The sequence below is a fragment of the Miscanthus floridulus genome, chromosome 5, assembly GCF_019320115.1.
Source record: "Miscanthus floridulus cultivar M001 chromosome 5, ASM1932011v1, whole genome shotgun sequence".
Lineage (NCBI taxonomy): Eukaryota > Viridiplantae > Streptophyta > Magnoliopsida > Poales > Poaceae > Miscanthus > Miscanthus floridulus.
In genome coordinates, this window is record NC_089584.1 from 76,885,078 (window position 1) to 76,905,126 (window position 20,049).

Genomic DNA, 20,049 nt, shown 5'->3' on the forward strand with positions numbered 1-20,049 from the left:
CGGCCAACAGACCATAGCTTGATTACACTGTTTTTCCTATCCGTATCGGTTAAGAACCGGCCGTTGCATTGGATTCTAGTCAGGTCACAGACTTATTATCCTGATCACATACTTATTTATGGGAGTAGGGAAGGCTCATTACTCTCTTATCATGGATTCCGGCTCTTTCCGGACCGACTGATTGGAGGCGGGGATGGTGGAGGTTTAAGCACCATACTGAGTCTGGGACTTAGGTGTGGGGGCTTGGAGTCTAAGTTTGGACGGGAACCTGGACCCCTTGACATGAGAGTGATGGGTTGGTCCTGCTTGTGTCTAGGGTACAAGCGGGACGTGTGTTTTGGGGTACTCAGCTGGGCACATTGATTCACAAATCGTCGGGTAATCTAGTACAACTTGTCTATAGTCTAGCGCCTTAGTAAGAACTGGAAGATGAAAGATGATGAAATCAATCTGATTGCTCAACTCTTACTTGAAAGTAGAACAAATGCTTACAAAGAATGGTTAGCTAATGAAGTAATCATGACTGCTAATAAAAAACACACATAAGGATTCACTACTAGTATTGCTTCTTGCAAAAAGGAAACCCAGCAACCCATAAAGCTTGTCATATCCTTTGGAGTTGGAAAATTATTTCTACTGGTTGGGTAAGTCTTGCGAGTACATTGTGTACTCAGGGTTTATTTACCCCTGTTGTTGGTGCAGCTTAAGGATGGCTTTTGAGTGGATGATTCTTCTGGTGGGCACAGACGGATCCTTGTATTCTATTGTTAGATGTTTATTGTAATTCCGTTGTTTAAATTCCGTACTCTGAACTTAGTATTGTAATAATGTATTTCTAAGAACTCTTGTTGTATGAAATGGACTAAGTATTGTAAACTCGTTCTCTTTATTGGATTCTGAAGGAAAAACATGGATTATTTGAGTTTGCCCTTGGGGTGTGCTTGACGGAATCCGTCCGATGTAGCTTGCTTTCAGGGTGCTTAGTGTCTGGTGGAAGACGAGCGCCTTCGAAGGTGTGTTATTTCAAACGGTTCTGCCACAGCAGCCGTCTGCTGCAACTGCTAGGACGCCACCAAGTGTGCGTAGACAGTCCCACGCGTGCAGCTTGACGACATGAGCGAAATCTAGGCGGGCGGGCCCTGCATGGGCGTGCGAAACATAAACGCGACGGAGTGTAGGCGGGGGCGTCCATCCGAAGGTCTAGACGCTAGACTACTGTTAGTCAAAGTTAAAAGTGGTTGTCAGGAAGTGAGAATAACACTTATCCTGGAACCCAAGAAGTATAGGTCTAATCTATCTAGTATCCATCAGATCCTAAAAATCGGCGGACGACTCTGAGGGATGGGCCTCTCGTCCATCCGTCCGTCCAAGCGCCCTATTGGAGTTCACAATTTTGAAGGTGGAGAAGTGATAATAATAATTACCTCGTCCAAGTGACAGCAAGTAATGAAAGCCAATAGACTAGTAAGAAATATGCCTTAATAGAGGAGTGTCTCTACATTCTCTATAAGTAAGTGCCTGTTTAGTTTCCAAAATTTTGCAAAATTTTTTAAGATTCCCCATCATATCGAATATTTGGACGCATACATGAAGCATTAAATATAAATAAAAATAAAAATAATTACACAGTTTAGACGAAATTCACGAGACGAATCTTTTAAGCCTAATTAGACTACGATTGGACACTAATTGTCAAATAACAACGAAAATTACTATAGTACCATTTCCCAAAAAAATTCGTCATCTAAACAAGGCCTAATACTATAACACTTTCATAATATAAACTTCCTAAGTATAAAATTGTAGCTTATTTTAGCCTTTCAAAATATATACATACTCAGGCTTGATGTAGTTGTGTTTCATTTAACTTATTTTAGCCTGTTCGAAAATATAAGTCTTTCATTTAACTTGATGTAGTTGTGTTTGGTTTGATAAACTTAGTATCAAAAACTTACGGATGTGATTATGGAAATTGAAAAACGCGGGTTCTTCGAGTCTATCTTAACTCAGGCGTGTCTGGTGCCGAGTGGTCAGCAGATGCGCGTGTTCCGAGTCGGACTGGGCGGTTCTGCCCCAAGTATATCAGTATGAGATTTTCAAGAAAATCTAAAGGACCACCAGACAGCCATGCTAGTCAATACAAGCGAGAGGCACACATGTATAAAGAGAGTTGCTTAATTAGTTAGCATTGGTCCGTAATCCAATTATTTCCTATTATTACTGTTATGTACATTGTCTCCCCATATCCGCGGCTAATCAACACGTCCACTCCAGTATATATGCACAACTAGACATGTTTAACCATGGCTCTATTTATGGACCATATATCTCTACCCGCAATGTATATACGTCATGCTAATGTTCTAGATGCGTTGGTAAGAAATGCAAACCAAAGTATAGTGGCAACAGCTACATGAGCTCCAACATCTTCAGGCGCTGCTCGTGCTTTGGGTCCATCTTGGGTGGCATCGAGTAACCCCCTTTAAGATCCTCCACCACGTACACCTGCTCACCGATAATGTTTTGAGTTTTGACTGGTTATTGAACAAATGAACAAATCAACAAAATTTGAATGGATGAAGTGCTGAGAGTAGATTAGAGGTTCTTGCCTTTGTCAGCTCTTTTTTCTTGAGTATGTGATAGTGGCGCTGCATAATCTTCTGGAAGGCCATAGTTGCTGCAATGAAACCGTAAAAGATTCCAAGGAGAGCGAAAACTAGGACAACGACCATGATAACAACACAAACGCAATCATCATCATCCCCTGAGCGTGAGGTCTCGCAGTCCAGGCATCCGTAGGAGGGCTCGGGCAGGCATGATGGATCATCATCACGGTAATCGCAAGAAAAACAGTGTAACAGCAGCCCAAAAAGTCCAACCAGTGCAAAGAACACCACCACACCTGAAACAAGATTGGTACAGAACATGAGATATCATTCACTACGGGAGAGCTTGGCTTTGCCGAGTGTCGCCGGCTTCGCCGAGTGCTAAACGTCGGGCACTCGGCAAAGAGCTCTTTGCCGAGTGCCAGGAACTCGACGAAGACCGGCACTCGGCAAAGCTCACTTTGCCGAGTGCCCGGCACTCGGCGAAGACCGGCGCTCGGCAAAGAGCATCTTTGCCGAGTGCCGGGCACTCGGCAAAGGACGGCCCTCAGCAAAGAGCTGACGGGGGTACTTGCCGTCACCTTTGCCGAGTGCCCCCCGTTAGGCACTCGGTAAAGAGGCTTTGCCGAGTGCCAGAGTTGGGCACTCGGCAAAGCATAATTTTTTTTTTGTTTTTGCCTCCAAACTTTTTCTTCAACCCTTACACATTAAGTTGAAGTACATCAAGTTTGGCACATTTCTCGATCTTTTTGCTATATATCCTTAATTTATTTTATTCAATTGCATTTTTCTAGGAAATGTAAGTTTGAACTGCAGGTGCATCGAATCATAGAATTCAACGAGTGGAAAAATGATATTCGCGTTACTTATTGTATTTTGAGGCCGTTTCCAGGAGCACGCCCGAAGTTTCAAACATCTCACGCACGAAACATGGCGACAAAATTGCGGGTGAAGTGTTTTTTAATTATATAAAATGCAAACGAAGTTTGAAAATCATGAAACTTGGTGACGCGTCTTTACATCACATGTGGAGGCTATGGTAAAAATTTGAGAACATTTCGCGCATGTTGTCACGTAGGATGGTTAGAAACCTAGACATCTCACGAGGCGGAGGAGCACGAGGACCACGACCAGGAGGAACAGGAGGACCACGCCCGCGGTCCAGCAGCAGCAGGAGGAGGAGGAGGAGCAGGTGCAGCAGGAGGCGAGCGAGGAGGAGGAGACGCCGGTCTAGGAGGAGGCGGACGAGGACGAGGCCGAGGACGGGGGCGGGACGGGAGCTACCGCTTCCTCTAGTTCGTCAGGTGTCTACTTGCGAGGACCCTCCACCCTCCCTGACCGACCGCATACTCATCTACGCCCAGTGATTCGCCCAGAGGGGCAAAGGTAAGTGCCTTTGCATGTTATCACTTTTACTTCATATGCTATGTTCGATATCGAAATAGAGACTAATATGTTTTCTTAATCACTTCTGCAGGGGGTGGGAGATTGTGTCGGGGAACACTGCCTCCCACCATGTCAATGGCATCCTAGGTCTCCTGTGCAGGAGACACTTCCCTGGCATGGTCATGCATGTCGGGAACCTCGAGCCCGCCTTCACGTTTGTCCACTACGAGTCCGCCCCCACGTGGAAGCAGGCACCGTGGCTGCGCTCATCATTCGGGAGTTCTGGGTAAGTCTTCCTCGCACTACATGGCTCAATACAACGCACTCATTGGACTCTACTTGAAATAACTAATGCATACATCATGTCTGTATATGCAGGAGTAGTTCAAACTTGACGACGGATTCGAGGGCACGGCGGAGGCAGTGGCTAAGCGAGCTTGCAGGAAATGCGTCGTCGACGTCCATCATGAGGCACGACTCCAGGCCATCATAGATTACTATGGGACGAAGCTCGGACAGAAGGTCACCAAGAAGGACATCCGAGAACAAGACTTGACGCTGACCAAACCCCAGTTCCTTGAGGTAGCTAAAGAACATTAAAATTGGTTCCTTTTGAGATTAAGTATGAATCACTTGTTTTTCTAATATGTCAACTACTTGATGACGTGTAGGTGATTCCTTGGTGGTGCAACGGGTGCCCCGTGGCTTGGGCGAAGATGGTGGACAGGTGGTTAAGCGCGGAGTGGGCCGCTCAGCACGCGGCTGCCCGGCAGCGACGTTTGTTCATGCCAGGTGTATCACACCATCAAGGCAACCGCAACCTCTCCGGATACGCCCGAGCGTGGGTACGTGGTCATGTTTCTATTCTTCTTGCTTTCGTTGAACTCGGCAAAGAATTCTAATCATCTTGTTTTTGTTCTTGTAGTCGGCGGCACATCAAGGCCAAGAGTGCTCCAACTTCACCGCATTTGCCATGGCACACAAGGGCAAGGCGTCGTCCGACGTCTCCTTCAACCCGAACGACCCGACCGAGGCGTACACAAACTCGAGCGCCTACGAGAAAATCATGGAGTACACGTCGGTGGCAAGGTCGATCCATGGGCTGGAGTACGATCCACGGACCGACAACATTGATGCAAACACCGTCATGAGGATTGGACAAGGCAAGAAGCATGGCCGCTACTGGATTGGCGACAGCGTGATCGACACGGCCTCTACTCCCACTCTCTCCCAGATCCGAGCACAGAGCACGACCGCCTCCTCACTCCCGGCGATACGCTCACGGCCGAGCATTTCATAGCACCGGGTCGACACACTCCAGGTTATTCATGTTTTACTCGTCGTACATTGATCTTTACACAACTCTATTTCCTTTGCATTATTGTAACATTAGCTTTGCAACAATTTGTAGGCCCAGGTGGAAGAAGCAAACAGGAGGGCCCAGGAGCTGGAGCTGGGGTTGGCGGCCGAGCGGGCCGCACGGGAGGCCGACAAACTCATCCAGGAGAAAAGGTTGGCGGACATTATTGCCTGGATGCAAACTACGACGGGTGCTGCTATGCCTCCTGGGTTAATGGGTCCACCTCAGCCTCCTCACTCCGCTACTCTAGTGAGTAATGTCACACATGCAAGGAATTGCTACAATTGCTATTCAACTAATCTTGTCTCATGCAATCTCTTCTCCTATGTGCAGCCTCAGTCGGCGGGTTCGAACAACCCAGCTCAGGGCACTCCGAACCAGCAGATGTTTCCTTCCCCGTCGTCAGCAGGATGGCCACATCAAGGGCCACTTCAGTGAGTAGCGCTTGTAGTTTCATGTCTTGTTCTCTTCGCAATGGATTTCTGTCCGAGACAATGTTGTTGTCATGCATGTGTTATTGTGACATGTGGTGATGGATTTGAACTACTTGTTGAATGATGTGGAATCCTGTCGAATAATGGTTGGAATTACTGTGACATGTGGTGAACGGATGTGATTCATGTGGTATGTGTGATGGATTGTGACATATAAGGTGTTGGATGTGGTATATATGTGATGGATGTGATATATATGCCATATGTTGTGTTTGCAGTGATCGAAAGCAAAAAACAAAAAAAAACAAAAATTTTTGGTCACTTTGCCGAGTGTAACACTCGGCAAAGAGCCTTTGCCGAGCGCCTTTTGCCCTGGCACTCGGCAAAGCTGCCAAAAAATGCGCTACCATGTCTCTTTGCCGAGTGCCAGTACCCTGGCACTCGGCAAAGCTGTGTACACTACCATGTGTTTCCCAGCTTTGCCGAGTGCCAGGACTCTGGCACTCGGCAAAGAATTTTCCAAAAAAAATATTTTTTCTTTGCCGAGTGCCGGGTCAGGAAGGCACTCGGCAAAGGATTTTTCAAAAAAAAAAGGGAAAAGCTTTGCCGAGTGCCTTTCTGACCCGGCACTCGGCAAAGACGCCATCAACGGCTGACGGCCAATTTTCTTTGCCGAGTGCCCGACAAACGGCACTCGGCAAAGAACCCTTCGCCGGATGCGGCTTTGCCGTTTGCTCTTTGCCGAGTGTGGCACTCGGCAAAGCCTTTACCGAGTGCAATAGGGCCTTTGCCGAGTGCCCCAGGCACTCGGCAAAGAGCGCGTCTCCAGTAGTGATTAGCTACCTTTTCACCTTTGCTTGAACAGATATGTCAAAAAAAGAGAGATTTGATTGTATTGTGGCTGCAATGGTGCCATCAATATCTAGGAAGAAGAAGATAGCACTTGCAATCGTGATACATGACATGTTCAATTTGAAGAACTGTACGACACTAATGAACAAGAAAACAGCTTCAGAGACAAGAGTTCACGGTTAAAATTGAGACCGAGTTTACTTATACAAATCAAAGCACACCAACAGTATGCATGGTACTACTGTTTAGCATCCAGTCACTCAGTGAGCACTGCATCATCAGAACACATCAATCTTCATAAGAATTGCAAGCAGTTAACGTAGAAAATACGTACCAACACAATAGTAGAAGCACTACGGGATACAGTGAAAATGCCGAGTGCTCTATGTTTGCCGAGTGCATTATATCGGACACTCGGCAAACGGTAGATTTGCCGAGTGTTTCCTCCGAGACACTCGGCATACTATTACACTCGGCATATTTACTATTTACCGAGTTTCAACACTCGGCAAACATCAGACACTCGGCATATTTAATTTTTACCGAGTGTCAACACTCGGCCTCTATGGGACACTCGGCAATAACCAACACGTGACCCGCGCGTGCGCCATCCTAACGAACGCTGTGCCGGCCGTTAGTACTTCGCCGAGTGTCCGTTAGAGGCACTCGGCGAAGTACATGTTTGCCGAGTGTTTTCTGCCGGTACTCGGCGAAGTATATGGGTTTGCCGAGTGTTTATGGAGACACTTGACAAATCCAAAACTATTTTTTCCTCCTCGACCCTCCATAATTTTTCTACTCCCCACATACGACATTTGGTACTGTATGTTAAAAGTTGGTCTATTTCTTAGTCTGTTTGCTAAATTTAGTGAATTAATTTCATTTTGAGTAATTTATTGATTTAAGTGAAATTTGAACTGCAAGTGATTGAAATAATAGAATAAAATGAGTGGAAAAAATCATATTTGTGTCATTGAGTCCAAATTGGTGTCTCATGCAGGAAATGAAAAGAAATTTCGAACATTTTGTTCAGGAAACACGACCACGAACGTGTCTGAATAATTTTTAAATTCTACAAAAACCAAATGAAGTATGAAAATCACACGACCACGAACGTGTCTGAATGATTTTTAAATTCTACAAAAACCAAATGAAGTATGAAAATCACGAGATTTGTCAAGATATCATGTGTGGAGGCTGTGGTAAAAAATTGAGAATGTTTCGCACAATTTGTGACATATGATGCTTACAAACGGAAGCATCTCCGGCGAAGATTCCTAGAACTTAGAAGGATCTGGTAAGATTTAGAGTCCAAGTAACATGTGAATTGGGGTTTGAGTTCAAATTTTTTGTATAGGCAATACACAACATAGATTGGTTCATGTCAAATTTTTGACAATTTTTTGGATCCGTTTGGTATTTTTTATTTATTAATTGCAATTATAGAATTTTAGTTTATATAAATTAATTTTGAGCTATAACCGCATGAAATAATGAAATAATATTAGTAGAAAAAACAAATATGCATTTTGAGTGAATTTGACAAGTTTTTTTCAAAATATATAGGAAAAAAGTTACTAAAACCAGCTAATTTGCCGAGTGTTTCTATTAAAGGTATACATGAAATATTAGCGTAATTTGCCGAGTGTTTCTATATAACACTCGGTAAAGTAGCTCTTTGCCGAGTGTCTTCTACAAAACACTCGGCAAAGTCGGGGTGCTGGCCCACTGCCAGGCGAGTAGACCTTTTGAAAAAAATTAAAAAAAAAATAAAAAAGGGGTATGCCGAGTGTCAGATCGCGGGCACTCGGCATACCGCCTAACAGTTAACCCAGCGCAACCCCACACGCCACACACACACACGCACACAACGCACACACGCCACGACCACCCGACCCCGTCCCGCCGGCACCCCCGCCGGCGTCCCCGCCCCCGCACCATCCCCCGATGGCGCCCCCGCGTCCCCGCACCCGCTCCATCCCCCAGCGGTGCCCCCCCCAGCGGCGCGACCCCGCCCGGCCCACGGCGGCTCCACCCGGCGGCGCGCCCCTACCCCCCGGCGTCGCCCTCCCGGCCTCGGCGCACCACACCCACGATAGCTCCACCCGGCGGCGCCCCCCACTGGCGGTGCCTTCCTGGCCCCGGCGCACCACGCCAGCGCCGTCCTAGGTAATTCTAAAATTTTTGTTGTTCTAGTTAATTAGAAACAAAATTAGAAATTAGAAAGATGATTTAGAAGATAACTTAGAAATTAGAAATTTGAAAAGCAATTAGAAATTAGAAATTATAAAAAGGTAGGATGAATTGGAAATTAGAAAAGAAATTAGAAAGTGATAGAAATGGACTTTTTTAGAGAAGATTGAGAGGTAGTAGGATGTCTATTGAGGTGATATAATTTTTTTTAGAAATTAGAAAAGGATAAACCATGAATTATTTGCTTTCTTGTGAGTTATATGTGGTTGTCGGCCATCGTGCCATTCTGTTGGTGTGGATGTGGTTGTCCGCCATCGCGCTGTTATATTTGATGTAGGTTTTGGAAACCTCCCCGTGCAGGGGAGGTGCTGCCAAAATTTTGACTTGACACTACTATGTTCATTTTCTTGCAGGAGAGACTCACAAGGACCGTCCTTGACTCATCACTTAGCCAGATAGCAAGGTGAGGCATCATACACCTCTCTTTTCATTTGATGTTCGTATATCACGTAACCTAGTTAGGCGTCTCCTATTCGAAAGAGATACGGTTGGAAATATGCAAATTTTTGTATATCTATAACCGTATCTGTTTCGAATTGTCCACATTTTTGGATAGCCTGAGGATGTTTAGCGGGTTTAGTTTTCATGGTCTACTCCGATCCAAGATAGTTTCGGCAGCACCTCTCTGTTGTTCTCCGAATACACAATCTCCCTTCCGGGATGTGTATTTGGAGAACAGTGGGGAGGTGCTACCAAAATTCTATCTCGGATCGAAGTAGAGCATGGAAACTAAACCCACTACACATCCTCGGGTGGGATTAGGACCTATCTTTACCTAATAGACATTATAGGAACATGTAGATGCAACGTGATTTTATATATTACTCACTGATATGTTAGAGGATGGGTGACCGTCAGTGGATGTACACAGGCCGCTCTAGTTAGAATTCGTTGACCAATGAATGGATTGACAAGACGGATGCTTTCTTGGAACAGGCGTTTGCAATTGTCAAAGGAGCTAGATCGACTTGGTGTCCGTGTAGCAAATGTGGAAACATGCGTCGGTAAACCAAGCTAGACATGGGCAAACATCTTGTGAAGAATGGATTTACGTCAGACTACACTAGGTGGATCTACCATGGTGAAGCAGATCATGGGAGGGACGAGGTCTTGAGACAACGCATCGAGGAATATGATGATGATGCTAGGGTGGGAGACATGTTAAATGACTACCATGAAGCACACTTCGATGAAGTAAGTAGGGAGGAGGAGCCAGAGGCTACCGCAAAGGCATATTACAACATGTTGTCTATGGCACAACAACCCCTTCATAGGCATACCAAGGTTTCTCAACTGGATGCCATTGCACACCTAATGGCCGTGAAGTCTCAATTTACCTTGAGTCGAGATGCCTTCGATATTATGCTGGCAGTTTTTGGCAGCCTGCTCCCGGAGGGTCACATCTTGCCAAAGAGCATGTATGAGGCACAGAAACTCCTTTGTGTACTTAAGATGCCATACAAGTAGATACATGCTTGCCTGAAGGGATGCATCTTATTTAGGAAAGAGTATGCGGAAGCAAAGTACTATGTGAAGTGCGAGTCGTCTAGGTTCCTAGAGGTAGACTTTGGTGATGGTCAGAAGAAGCAGCTCGCAATCCCCGTGAAGATCCTATAGTACCTTCCTTTCATACCAAGGATCCAACGGCTTTACATGACTGAAGAATCCACAAAACAGATGACATGGCACAAAAACGGACATCGATACAATCCTGAGAAGCTGGTACACCCATCCGATGGTGAAGCCTGGACAAGGTTTGATGTGATTTATCATGAGAAAGCTCTAGAGGCCCGTAATGTATGTGTTGCGCTAACAACAGATGGGTTCAATCCATATGGAATGGCGGCAGCCCCGTACACCTGTTGGCCCATGTTTGTTATCCCCCTCAATCTTCCCCCTGGTGTCCTCTTTCAACGACAGAACATTTTTTTATCGTTGATAATTCCAGAACACCCGGGGAATAATATGAGTGTATACATGGAGCCTCTGATTGATGATTTGGTCCGTGCTTGGGAGGAAGAGGTATGGACAAACGACCGAGCTACAAAGACAAACTTCAAGATGTATGTTTGGTACCAGTACTCCCTGCATGACTTACTGGCATATGGGATTTTCTGCGGCTGGTGTGTTCACGGGAAGTTCTCGTGCCCAGTGTGCAAGGCTTCTTTGAAGTTCATTTGGTTGATGAAGGGTGGCAAGTATTCTTTGTTCGACAAACATCGACAATTCCTCCCTCCTGACCATCCATTCAGACGAGACATCAAGAGCTTTACGAAAGATGTCATAGTTGAAGACCTCGCACCGTAGATGATGTCAGGAGCCACAGTTCATGCTTAGTTAGACGCTCTTGAGGTCAATTATCAAGAAGGTAGTTTTGTGGGATATGGTGAGCAACATGCCTAGACTCAGAAGTCGTGCTTGTGGAACCTCTCCTATTTTGATAACCTTCTTCTCCCACATAATATTGATGTAATGCACACTAAAAAGAATATCGCCGAGGCAATTTTTGGTACAATCATGGATATTCCTAACAAGACAAAGGATAACGTTAAGGCTAGAGTGGATCGAGCGAGGTTATGCAACAGGCCAAAGCTAGACATGGTGCCTCCAAGAGCTGGAAAGTCATGGAGAAAGCCTAAGGCCGATTTTGTTCTGACGAGGGCCCAAAGGAGGGAGGTACTACAATGGTTTCAAATGTTAATGTTCCCTAATGAGTATGCAGCGAATCTGAAGAGAGGAGTGAACTTGGCTACTATGTGAATCAACGGGCTCAAGAGTCATGATTACCATATATGGCTTGAGCGCCTACTTTCGGTGATGGTTTGAGGATATGTCCCTGAGCATGTTTGGCAGGCGCTAGCGGAGTTGAGCAATTTCTTCTGCCAGCTTTGTGCCAAAGAGTTATCTCATATCGTGGTTGTAGAAATGGAAAGAATGGTGCCTGTGTTGCTCTATAAGTTGGAGAAGATCTTTCCACCCGACTTCTTCAATCTGATGCAGCATATGATTCTGCACATCCCGTATGAAGCACGAATGGGGGGGGCCTATGCAGGGCCATTGCTGCTATTCAACTGAGAGATGTCAAAAGGTTCTTCAAACTAAATGTAAAAATAAATGCAAAATTGAAGCATCCATTGCAGATGCATACATTCTAGAGGAGGTGTCAAACTTCACAACAAAATACTATGCCGACAACCTTCCTAGTGTGCATAATCCACCATCTCGTTACAATGTCGATGGAGATGAATCGAGCCTTAGCATTTTCCAAGGGCAACCCGGAAGTGCAAGTGGTGCGACCCACAAGACCTTGAAACATGAAGAATAGCGCATTATCGTGCTGTATGTGTTGACCAACCTATCCGAGGTGGAGCCATACATGCTGTAAGTTCTCAACAAACTTGTTCTCAAGTAGTCACTTTTCTATGTCCAACTCCCATGTTTCTTGTTGGTACAGGGAATTTCATCATCAATTCTGGCGTAAATCAAGGAAACCTACCCACACGAAAGTGATACCCTTCTCAAAGAGGGTGCGGGAAATGAAAAGCCTGATTTCATTTCTTGGTTCAAGCAGAAGGTACAGTCCAATTTAGCTCGTACTTAGTTTGATATTACAAGTTGCTCTTACATGCAAATAATAAAATGCACCACCCTACTTGAACTTGTAGGGCCAAACCGAAGCGTCTATGAATGTCAAGTTGAGACAGGTTGCCGATGGTTGTGCCTATAAGGTCAGGTCGTTTATCGGTTATGACGTCAATGGATATCGCTTTCACACAACAAGGCACGAGCAGAGTCAGCCCAATCGAAGAACCACAAATACCGGAGTTTTTACGCTAGACTTTGATGGGGTCGAGTACTATGAAATAATTGAAGAAATATACGAACTAACTTTTCATGGTTGCAAACCTCTTAATCCAGTCATATTCAAATGTCATTGGTTTGATCTAGATGTCGTGAGACACACCCCTAATCTTGGGCTAGTCAAAATTCGACAATCATCCGTCTTACCAGGAGATGACGTCTATATTATGGCTCAACAGGCCACGCAAGTTTATTATTTGTCATACCCGTGCCAAACCGACAGTCGTCTTAAGGGTTGGGATGTTGTGTACAAGGTATCGCCACACGGTAAACTACCTATACCAAACAATGAATATTACAATATAGACCCCAACACATATGATGGAGAGTTCTTCCAAGAAGATGGGCTCGAAGGGAGTTTTGTGATAGATTTAACCGAAGCGATCGGAATGGAAGTAGACAATGAAGGGGTTGCTGACGAGGACACTGGAGACAAGGTTCAAAATGTGAAGGACTTAGAACTACTTCAGCGATTACAATTAGGCAATGACAGTGATGACAACATTCCTCATTCGGAGCACGGGCATGATTATATCGACACGCATGATAGTGATGATGAGACTTATGATCCAGCTAATCCCGATCATGACGATTATTTCCAATACATGTATGAGTCGTACCAATTTATTTATTATTTATCATACCATGTTATATTTTGAAGTATGTTAAGTTAATTTTGCATATCTTTCTAAGTATGTTTTGTTTATCTGTGCTGATTGGTTTACTCTTTTTATTTGCAGGTAATTGAGCAATGGTGGGCGCTACGAGGAAGCTCACGGCGATTTGTGAGAGAATCACCGCTGTAGGGAGGGGTTTAGGTTTAGGTTTAGGTTCTAGGTCAGGGTCAGGTTCAGCTTCAGCTTCAGGGAAAGGTCGAGGGAGGTGTCAAGGCAGGCCTCGAGGCAGGGGTGAGGGGGAGGAGGAGCAGGACTTCTACAGATGCAGGACTTCTACAGATGCCAGGAGGGATTCTACAGATGCCTCTATATGCAGGACTTCTACAGATGCCAGGAGGGATTCGAGGCCAAGGCAAAGTCCGTCTCTAAACAAGTTGCTAAGAAGCTTGTGAAGGACATGCACTACGAGGCACGCGTCCAGGCCATCATCGAGTTCTACGCTCAATACAGAAGCATGAAGGTTAAAAAAAGGAGGCAAGGACAATGAACCTGACCAAGGACCAATTCATGAGTGTAAGCAAAGAACGTTGATACTTACTTTATTTGAGATTAATTATGCTTAATTTCATTTTTCATAAGTCACATGCTTGATGATGTAGGTGCCTCCGTGGTGGTGCCGAGCGCATACCCGGTGCTGGGAAATGATGGTGGATGAGTGGTTGCAGGCCGGGTGGTTGGAGCACCACCTTGCTTGCCGGGAGCGGCGTTTGTAGATGTCAGGTGCATCACACCATCAAGGCAGCCTGAGCCTTGATGAATATAGGGGGAAATGGGTATGCAACTTCATTTCTTTATTCTAACGCTCAATTCTGCATAATTTTTAATCATTTTGCATTTTTACCGCAGTCGTTGTCACATGATGGCCAGCCTTGCTCCTAGCTCAAGGCATGAGTTCTGTCAAAAAAAGGCAAGGCGACGGCCGACATCGACTTCAACCCGGAGGACCCGCCTGAGGCGTACAACCATCTAAGCATCCACAGCCGCGTCACCCAGTATACAACGATGGCAAGGGAGGTTCACAGGCCAGAGTTTGATCCGAGCTCCCAGGATATTGACGAAGAAATCGTGATGAGGGTGGGAGGAGGCAAGAAGCATGGTCGGTATTGGATTGGCGACAGCGTAATCGACACGGCCTCTACTCCCACTCTCTCCTAGATCTGAGCAAGGAGCACAGACTCGAGCCCAACGATACGTCCACGGCCGACCACTGCATAGTTCTAGATAGAGGCTCTCTAGGTTCTTTCTCTTCCATTCATCATTCGCTGGTTCTTACGTACTTTAGCTTTGCATTGTAACATTGAGATGAAATATTTTAGGCCTAGGTGGAAGCAGAAAAGAAGCAACAGGAGGAGATGGAGGCGAGGGTGGAGCAGATGGTTCAGCAGAGGTTAGAGGCCGAGCGGCAGAGGATGGAGGAAGAAAATCAGATGAGGATGGACCAGATGTTCCAATACATGCAGAATTTTGCTTCAAGCATGGGTCAATCTTTGCCACCGCCACCGATGCTATTCCCTTCACGTCAGCCATACACAACTACTCCTGTGAGTCACTTGACACATTAGATTGAATACTTTAACTTAGACAAGTTCCTTAATTAGCTCAAATGATATCAATATTGTCTCACACATGTCTTCTCCTATGTGCAGAATCAATCGGCGGCTTCGAATACTCAACCACAAGACCCGGAACAGTCGCAGTGGTTCCAAGGGCCTCATCCTCAGTGACTTGTGGATTATTTGTGCATTATTTGTTTAAACTAGAACTTGTGGATTACTTTCTTGAATAAACTAGAACTTATTTGTGTGCCTGTGATGCTTAATATATGCCTGTGATGTAATATACATGCATGTGATTTTTGTTGGAGAGGGGTCCTTTATACGTAACAAAACAGTAAAAACAGGGGGGTTTTGGACAGTTTGCCGAGTGTAACACTCGGCAAAGAGGTCCTTTGCCGAGTGTTTTGGCTTTAACACTCGGCAAAGAGGCCAGTTTCTGTTTTTCTGGCAATTTTTTGCCGAGTGTGCAATGTTTGCCGAGTGTTAAAGTTAAAACACTCGGCAAATAAGTAGATGTTTGCCGAATGTATTGGCTTTAACACTCGGCAAATACGTAGATGTTTGTCGAGTGTTGGAGGCTTGGCACTCGGGAAAGTTGAAGATGTTTGTCGAGTGTCTTCCGTCTAACACTCGGCAAACTCTCCGTTACCGTGGACGCTGTTAACCCCCTTTTCACCGAGGGTTTAACTTCGCCGAGTGTTTTTTGACACTCGGCAAACCCTTTGCCGAGTGCCCGATATTTGACACTCGGCAAACATCTGTTTGCCGGTGGAAAATTCGCCGAGTGCTAATCGTCAAGTGTTATACTCGGCAAAGTCTTTGCCGAGTGTATTTGGGGCTTCGCCGAGTGCCTGGGGCACTCGGCAAAGTCACTGTTTCCCGTAGTGAAGGGTAGAGGATGCTTTGACAGCATCCAATCAGTAAACCTGTTTCTGAATTTTCCATCTTTGTCCGATAGAAATGCCACGCCAGCAATAGCAACAATGACCTGAAAAGGCAAAGAAAACCAAATGAGATATGCATCACAAGTATCTTGCACAGTAAGACTTCAACAATGCCTAATGTAACACTGCATGATGAATACACAACATTACATAATAATACCTTTTGCTGAAACACTACACTAAATGCTCTAATTTAGTAAGTACTAGTACCAAATTATTTTGAACAATAACAGAAGACAACAGAAAGTAATTAGAGGAAAGGTGATCTCACGGCTTGTATTGCAAGGAAGATGAGGAAGACGTCTCTAGAAACAAACAACCAGAACTTCATTCTAAGACACATGTCATCCTCCAGAAGCTCAACCAGGAGATGGAACTGTGCTTTGCAAGTAGTACAGTGTGAAAAAGCAGTCCCTTCCTGCAGAGAAATGTTAAGACAGGAATTATCTAGTGCTGGCTTCTGATTTCGGATTTAATTTAACAATGGATTAGCGACTCCCAATCACGCAATTCTATCATGCGTTATCAAACTTTGCTAGTTATTCTTGCGGCTGTGTTCAACCTGCCGCAATTTAAAGAAGCCTTTGGTGAGCACTTCTGTGAGTTCCTAATGGTAGTAGTACTGTTTTTATTTTTGTTTAACTCTTTAGAATCCAACAAGTTGCAAAATCTACGAACTAGTCATTGAATTTAAAGGTATCAAACTTAAATATATGGAAACTGTGTCACTAGATTTGTCATCAGATGTACTCGGTAATACTGCAAATTTGTTTTGTCTTAGGCTACGTGTCAACTGCAAGATAAAAAAGGTCAAAAATTGCATCAAAATTACAACTAGAAAAGTAAGAAGGGAGTATATAGTTGTTGAGGTGCTATATGTCCTTTTTTATAAAACTTAAAGGAAAATTTTGAAATTTGGAGACTAAATGTAATACCTTGACAGCTCTCCACTGGTCTAGGCAGGAACGGTGTACAAACTGTTGCGACCCCTTGCACCTACAGGGAGATATGAGCTCATGACCTGCACCAAAAAGTCCTAAACCAAGAGAAGCATCAATTAGAAACAGCTCAGCAGCAGGATTGCTGTGTAATAAGCTAATTCAGCTACAGTTACAACACTTGGTAAACCTAATACAGCTCTGAAAAGCATGATGGATCCCCACAAGAATTAGATGCATGATTACTTCGTGCTCTAGTTGCATTATATATCTTTAGGAAAGGATTAGCCAGGAGTTTAGGTAATAGGATGGTGGAGGGATGAGATTTATAGCTCGATTTTAAAACTTTGGAATCCACTTGATGATTTGAGAAGAATTAACCAAAAATAATTTTGGGCGCAAAAAGTAGCGGAAGTGAGGATATAATCATTCAGTCTTGAAACCAAAGCCAATACTGAACCTTTTGCAAATATCTTATCTGGCCATCTGGATTTTATGAAACGCTGCTGCACTCAAACTAGCTTCCACCCAAGTGACGTGAAAATCAGAGCAAGTTCGAATTGTAATTCACTAGTTATTCTGGATGTTTGCCAAATCCAGAAAGAAAAACAAAGGTTATTTGGGCCTTCTCTTTAATTTGGTTAGTCCTTCTGTGCTTCACACTCCTCACTATGTGATAGTTCACAGATAAGCATTCATGTTCCTGTTAATGACTCCCACAGGTGAAGATCTACCTATTCCTAGAAGTTGAAATCATAAACATCATCCCAGATATTCAATTAGTATCAAGGACTCTAATGCATTATTGGAAATTAATTAATATATCTAAGCAGTATATCCCTGTGGAGAGTGATGAGCAATGGCCAACGCGAATTAATTAATAATCCTAACATGTAATAAGTATATCATCCATGCTCTCATACTAGTAAATGGATCCTCTACTTTCTACTGATTTTTCTTGCGAGATTTACTGGATCCTCTAAACCAATTACCACATTAATTCCCGATTGCAGCCTTCCCGCACAAACTCGCTAGGCCTAGCCCTAGGCTAAGAAACGGTACTGTAATTAGGGGGAGCCTTAGCTCGGCTCCATGGAGATGTGTATCTAGTTGCGTAACTAGGGCGAGGAAGATTACCGCGGTGGTTGTCGGTCGAGAGGCATATGCGGCAGCACGGCGCGTACTCGGCCTCGATGTCCCTGTGCATCGTCTCCTCCGGGCTCCGGCGGCGATCGGTCGAATCGCAGTTGGGGGATTGGCCGTGGGGTTTTGGGAGAAAGAGAAGACGAGGAGCGGTGGATTGAACCAGCGGATCGGAGAAAGATCACGTTGTGCTCTGTACGTCTGTTGCTCAAAAGAGAACGTTGCGTTGGTGCAGGGACTCCGCTTTAAACCCTCTCAAACCGCATCGGGGGCGTTTGGCGCACGGAAACGTGTCAGATTCTGAATCGGTGCAGAACAGCTATGGCACACGGAAAGGTTTGACTAGAGCCGTACGTATTTTTTGCAGCCGTTTCTTTGCCTCCTCGTCCTGTGCTAGCAGTCGTATTATTTTTCTAGTTATTAATAATCTTTTTTAGTGCAATAAGTTAAAATGAATTGTATTTAAGTTGTTCACAAGAAGTTCGAAATTTTTTTAAACATATTTTATGTATATGTATATGTAGAGGACCGTGACGTCTAAGAGGGGGTTAATTAGGCAACTTAAGATACTGACTCTAAACTATGGCCTCTTTTTCTACCCTTAGCGAAACCTATGCAAAAGATAAACTATCTCAATATGCAACTACGGTTTTACTAGTGTGTTACTATCTCTACCGCAAAAAGTAGTAATACAAACAATGTAAATGCGGAAGCTAAAGAGTAAGGTAGAGATATGCAAACTCCCATCGACGACTCTGGTATTTTTATAGAGATATCGAGAAGCACGCACGCTTCCCCCTAGTTCTCGTTGGAGCCCCTCGCAAGGGCCAAGCTCCCGGTCGGATAACTCTATGGATAGCCTAGAGCCTTCCCCACGCGCAAGTGGGTCTCCGACGTGCCTTCCGGCAAGCCTCTCCCAGATGCTCCCCACCGTCTTCACTATCAAGCTTCCGGCTGAATCGCCGCGGACCTTGTTCTCTCCAATACACGGTGGCTGCCACACCACAAACGCGGTTGGTGTGATCTCATAAGACTACAAGCCCCTCCGATATACAACAATAGTGCGCGCAAGCATCGAATGGTAAGAGGTATGCAAACCTCACTAAACACTAGGCCTAACCCTAAAGCAAGCGCATAAGCAGTGGTCTAATCAACCTAAGTATTTTGCAAAGCACCTACGCTAATCACCTAATGAACCACTAAGCACTATGCAAGTGAAGATCACTAAAATAGTGTGTCAATACCATTGGTATGTTTTCTCAGCTCCACACTACTCAAATAGCCGGTTGGAGGGTCTATTTATAAGCCATACTAAAAAAGTAGCCGTTGGGAACGAAATCCCGCTTGTCTACTACTGAACGGACGCTGCTATCGCCCTGATCAGACGTGTCCGGTTGTCCCGACCATTAGAGCGTGTGAGCAACTGATCGGACGATGATGGCGTCCGGTCACATGCCACCAGACGCGTTCGGTCGCAACTTCGTCGCTCTGGAACCTCTCTATACTCGATCGGACGCTGCAGTCCTGTGTCCGATCGATTTGCCGCCAGCATCTGATCAGTACTGAGTGTGTAGCCGGGATGATGAATAGTGTCATCGGTGCGTCCGGTCACTACTGCTGACGCCTGCTCTTGCTAAACCTCTTGATCGGAGCGTCCGATCGCTACAAGGACAACGTCCAATCACTACGTCCGGTCACCTCTATGAGCTCGTTTCTTTGCGATCTTGCATCTGGCTTGGTTCCTATCTTCGTGTTTGGACTATGCTTGATATCTTGGGTCTTCTCTTGTGCTTCTAGGGTCTTGCTTATGGTGTAGATCATCGGATCATCACGTTGTCTTCGTTCAAGTCACGTCTTGCACCCTATTGGACTACAAAATAATCACGTGCAGATTCATTAGTCTAATTTAGTTGTGTTGGTCATCAAACACCAAAATCTAATAGAATACTTATAGGAGACATGCACATTAATTCTAGAATAAAAAAATACTACTTGAAAGATGATATCACATGAATGTGAGAATCATTTTCGAAAGTAAT

The 20,049-nt window shown here is 44.9% G+C and overlaps 1 protein-coding gene and 2 pseudogenes across 1 annotated transcript; 2 read left to right on the forward strand and 1 right to left on the reverse strand.

The window, feature by feature from the left end:
- Positions 1-2,409: 2,409 nt before the first annotated feature.
- On the reverse strand, positions 2,410-18,133 carry LOC136452381 (uncharacterized). Its single transcript, XM_066452994.1, has 7 exons — positions 18,005-18,133; positions 16,865-16,965; positions 16,201-16,347; positions 15,876-15,973; positions 6,973-6,989; positions 2,610-2,902; positions 2,410-2,505 (listed from the first exon to the last, which is right to left on the reverse strand). Exons 1-7 carry the CDS (start codon positions 18,072-18,074, stop codon positions 2,410-2,412), a joined length of 822 nt encoding a protein of 273 aa, XP_066309091.1. The 5' UTR covers positions 18,075-18,133.
- LOC136451187 (uncharacterized) lies at positions 4,778-5,790 on the forward strand (annotated as a pseudogene).
- Positions 9,735-10,508, forward strand: LOC136451188 (uncharacterized; annotated as a pseudogene).
- Positions 18,134-20,049: the final 1,916 nt, after the last annotated feature.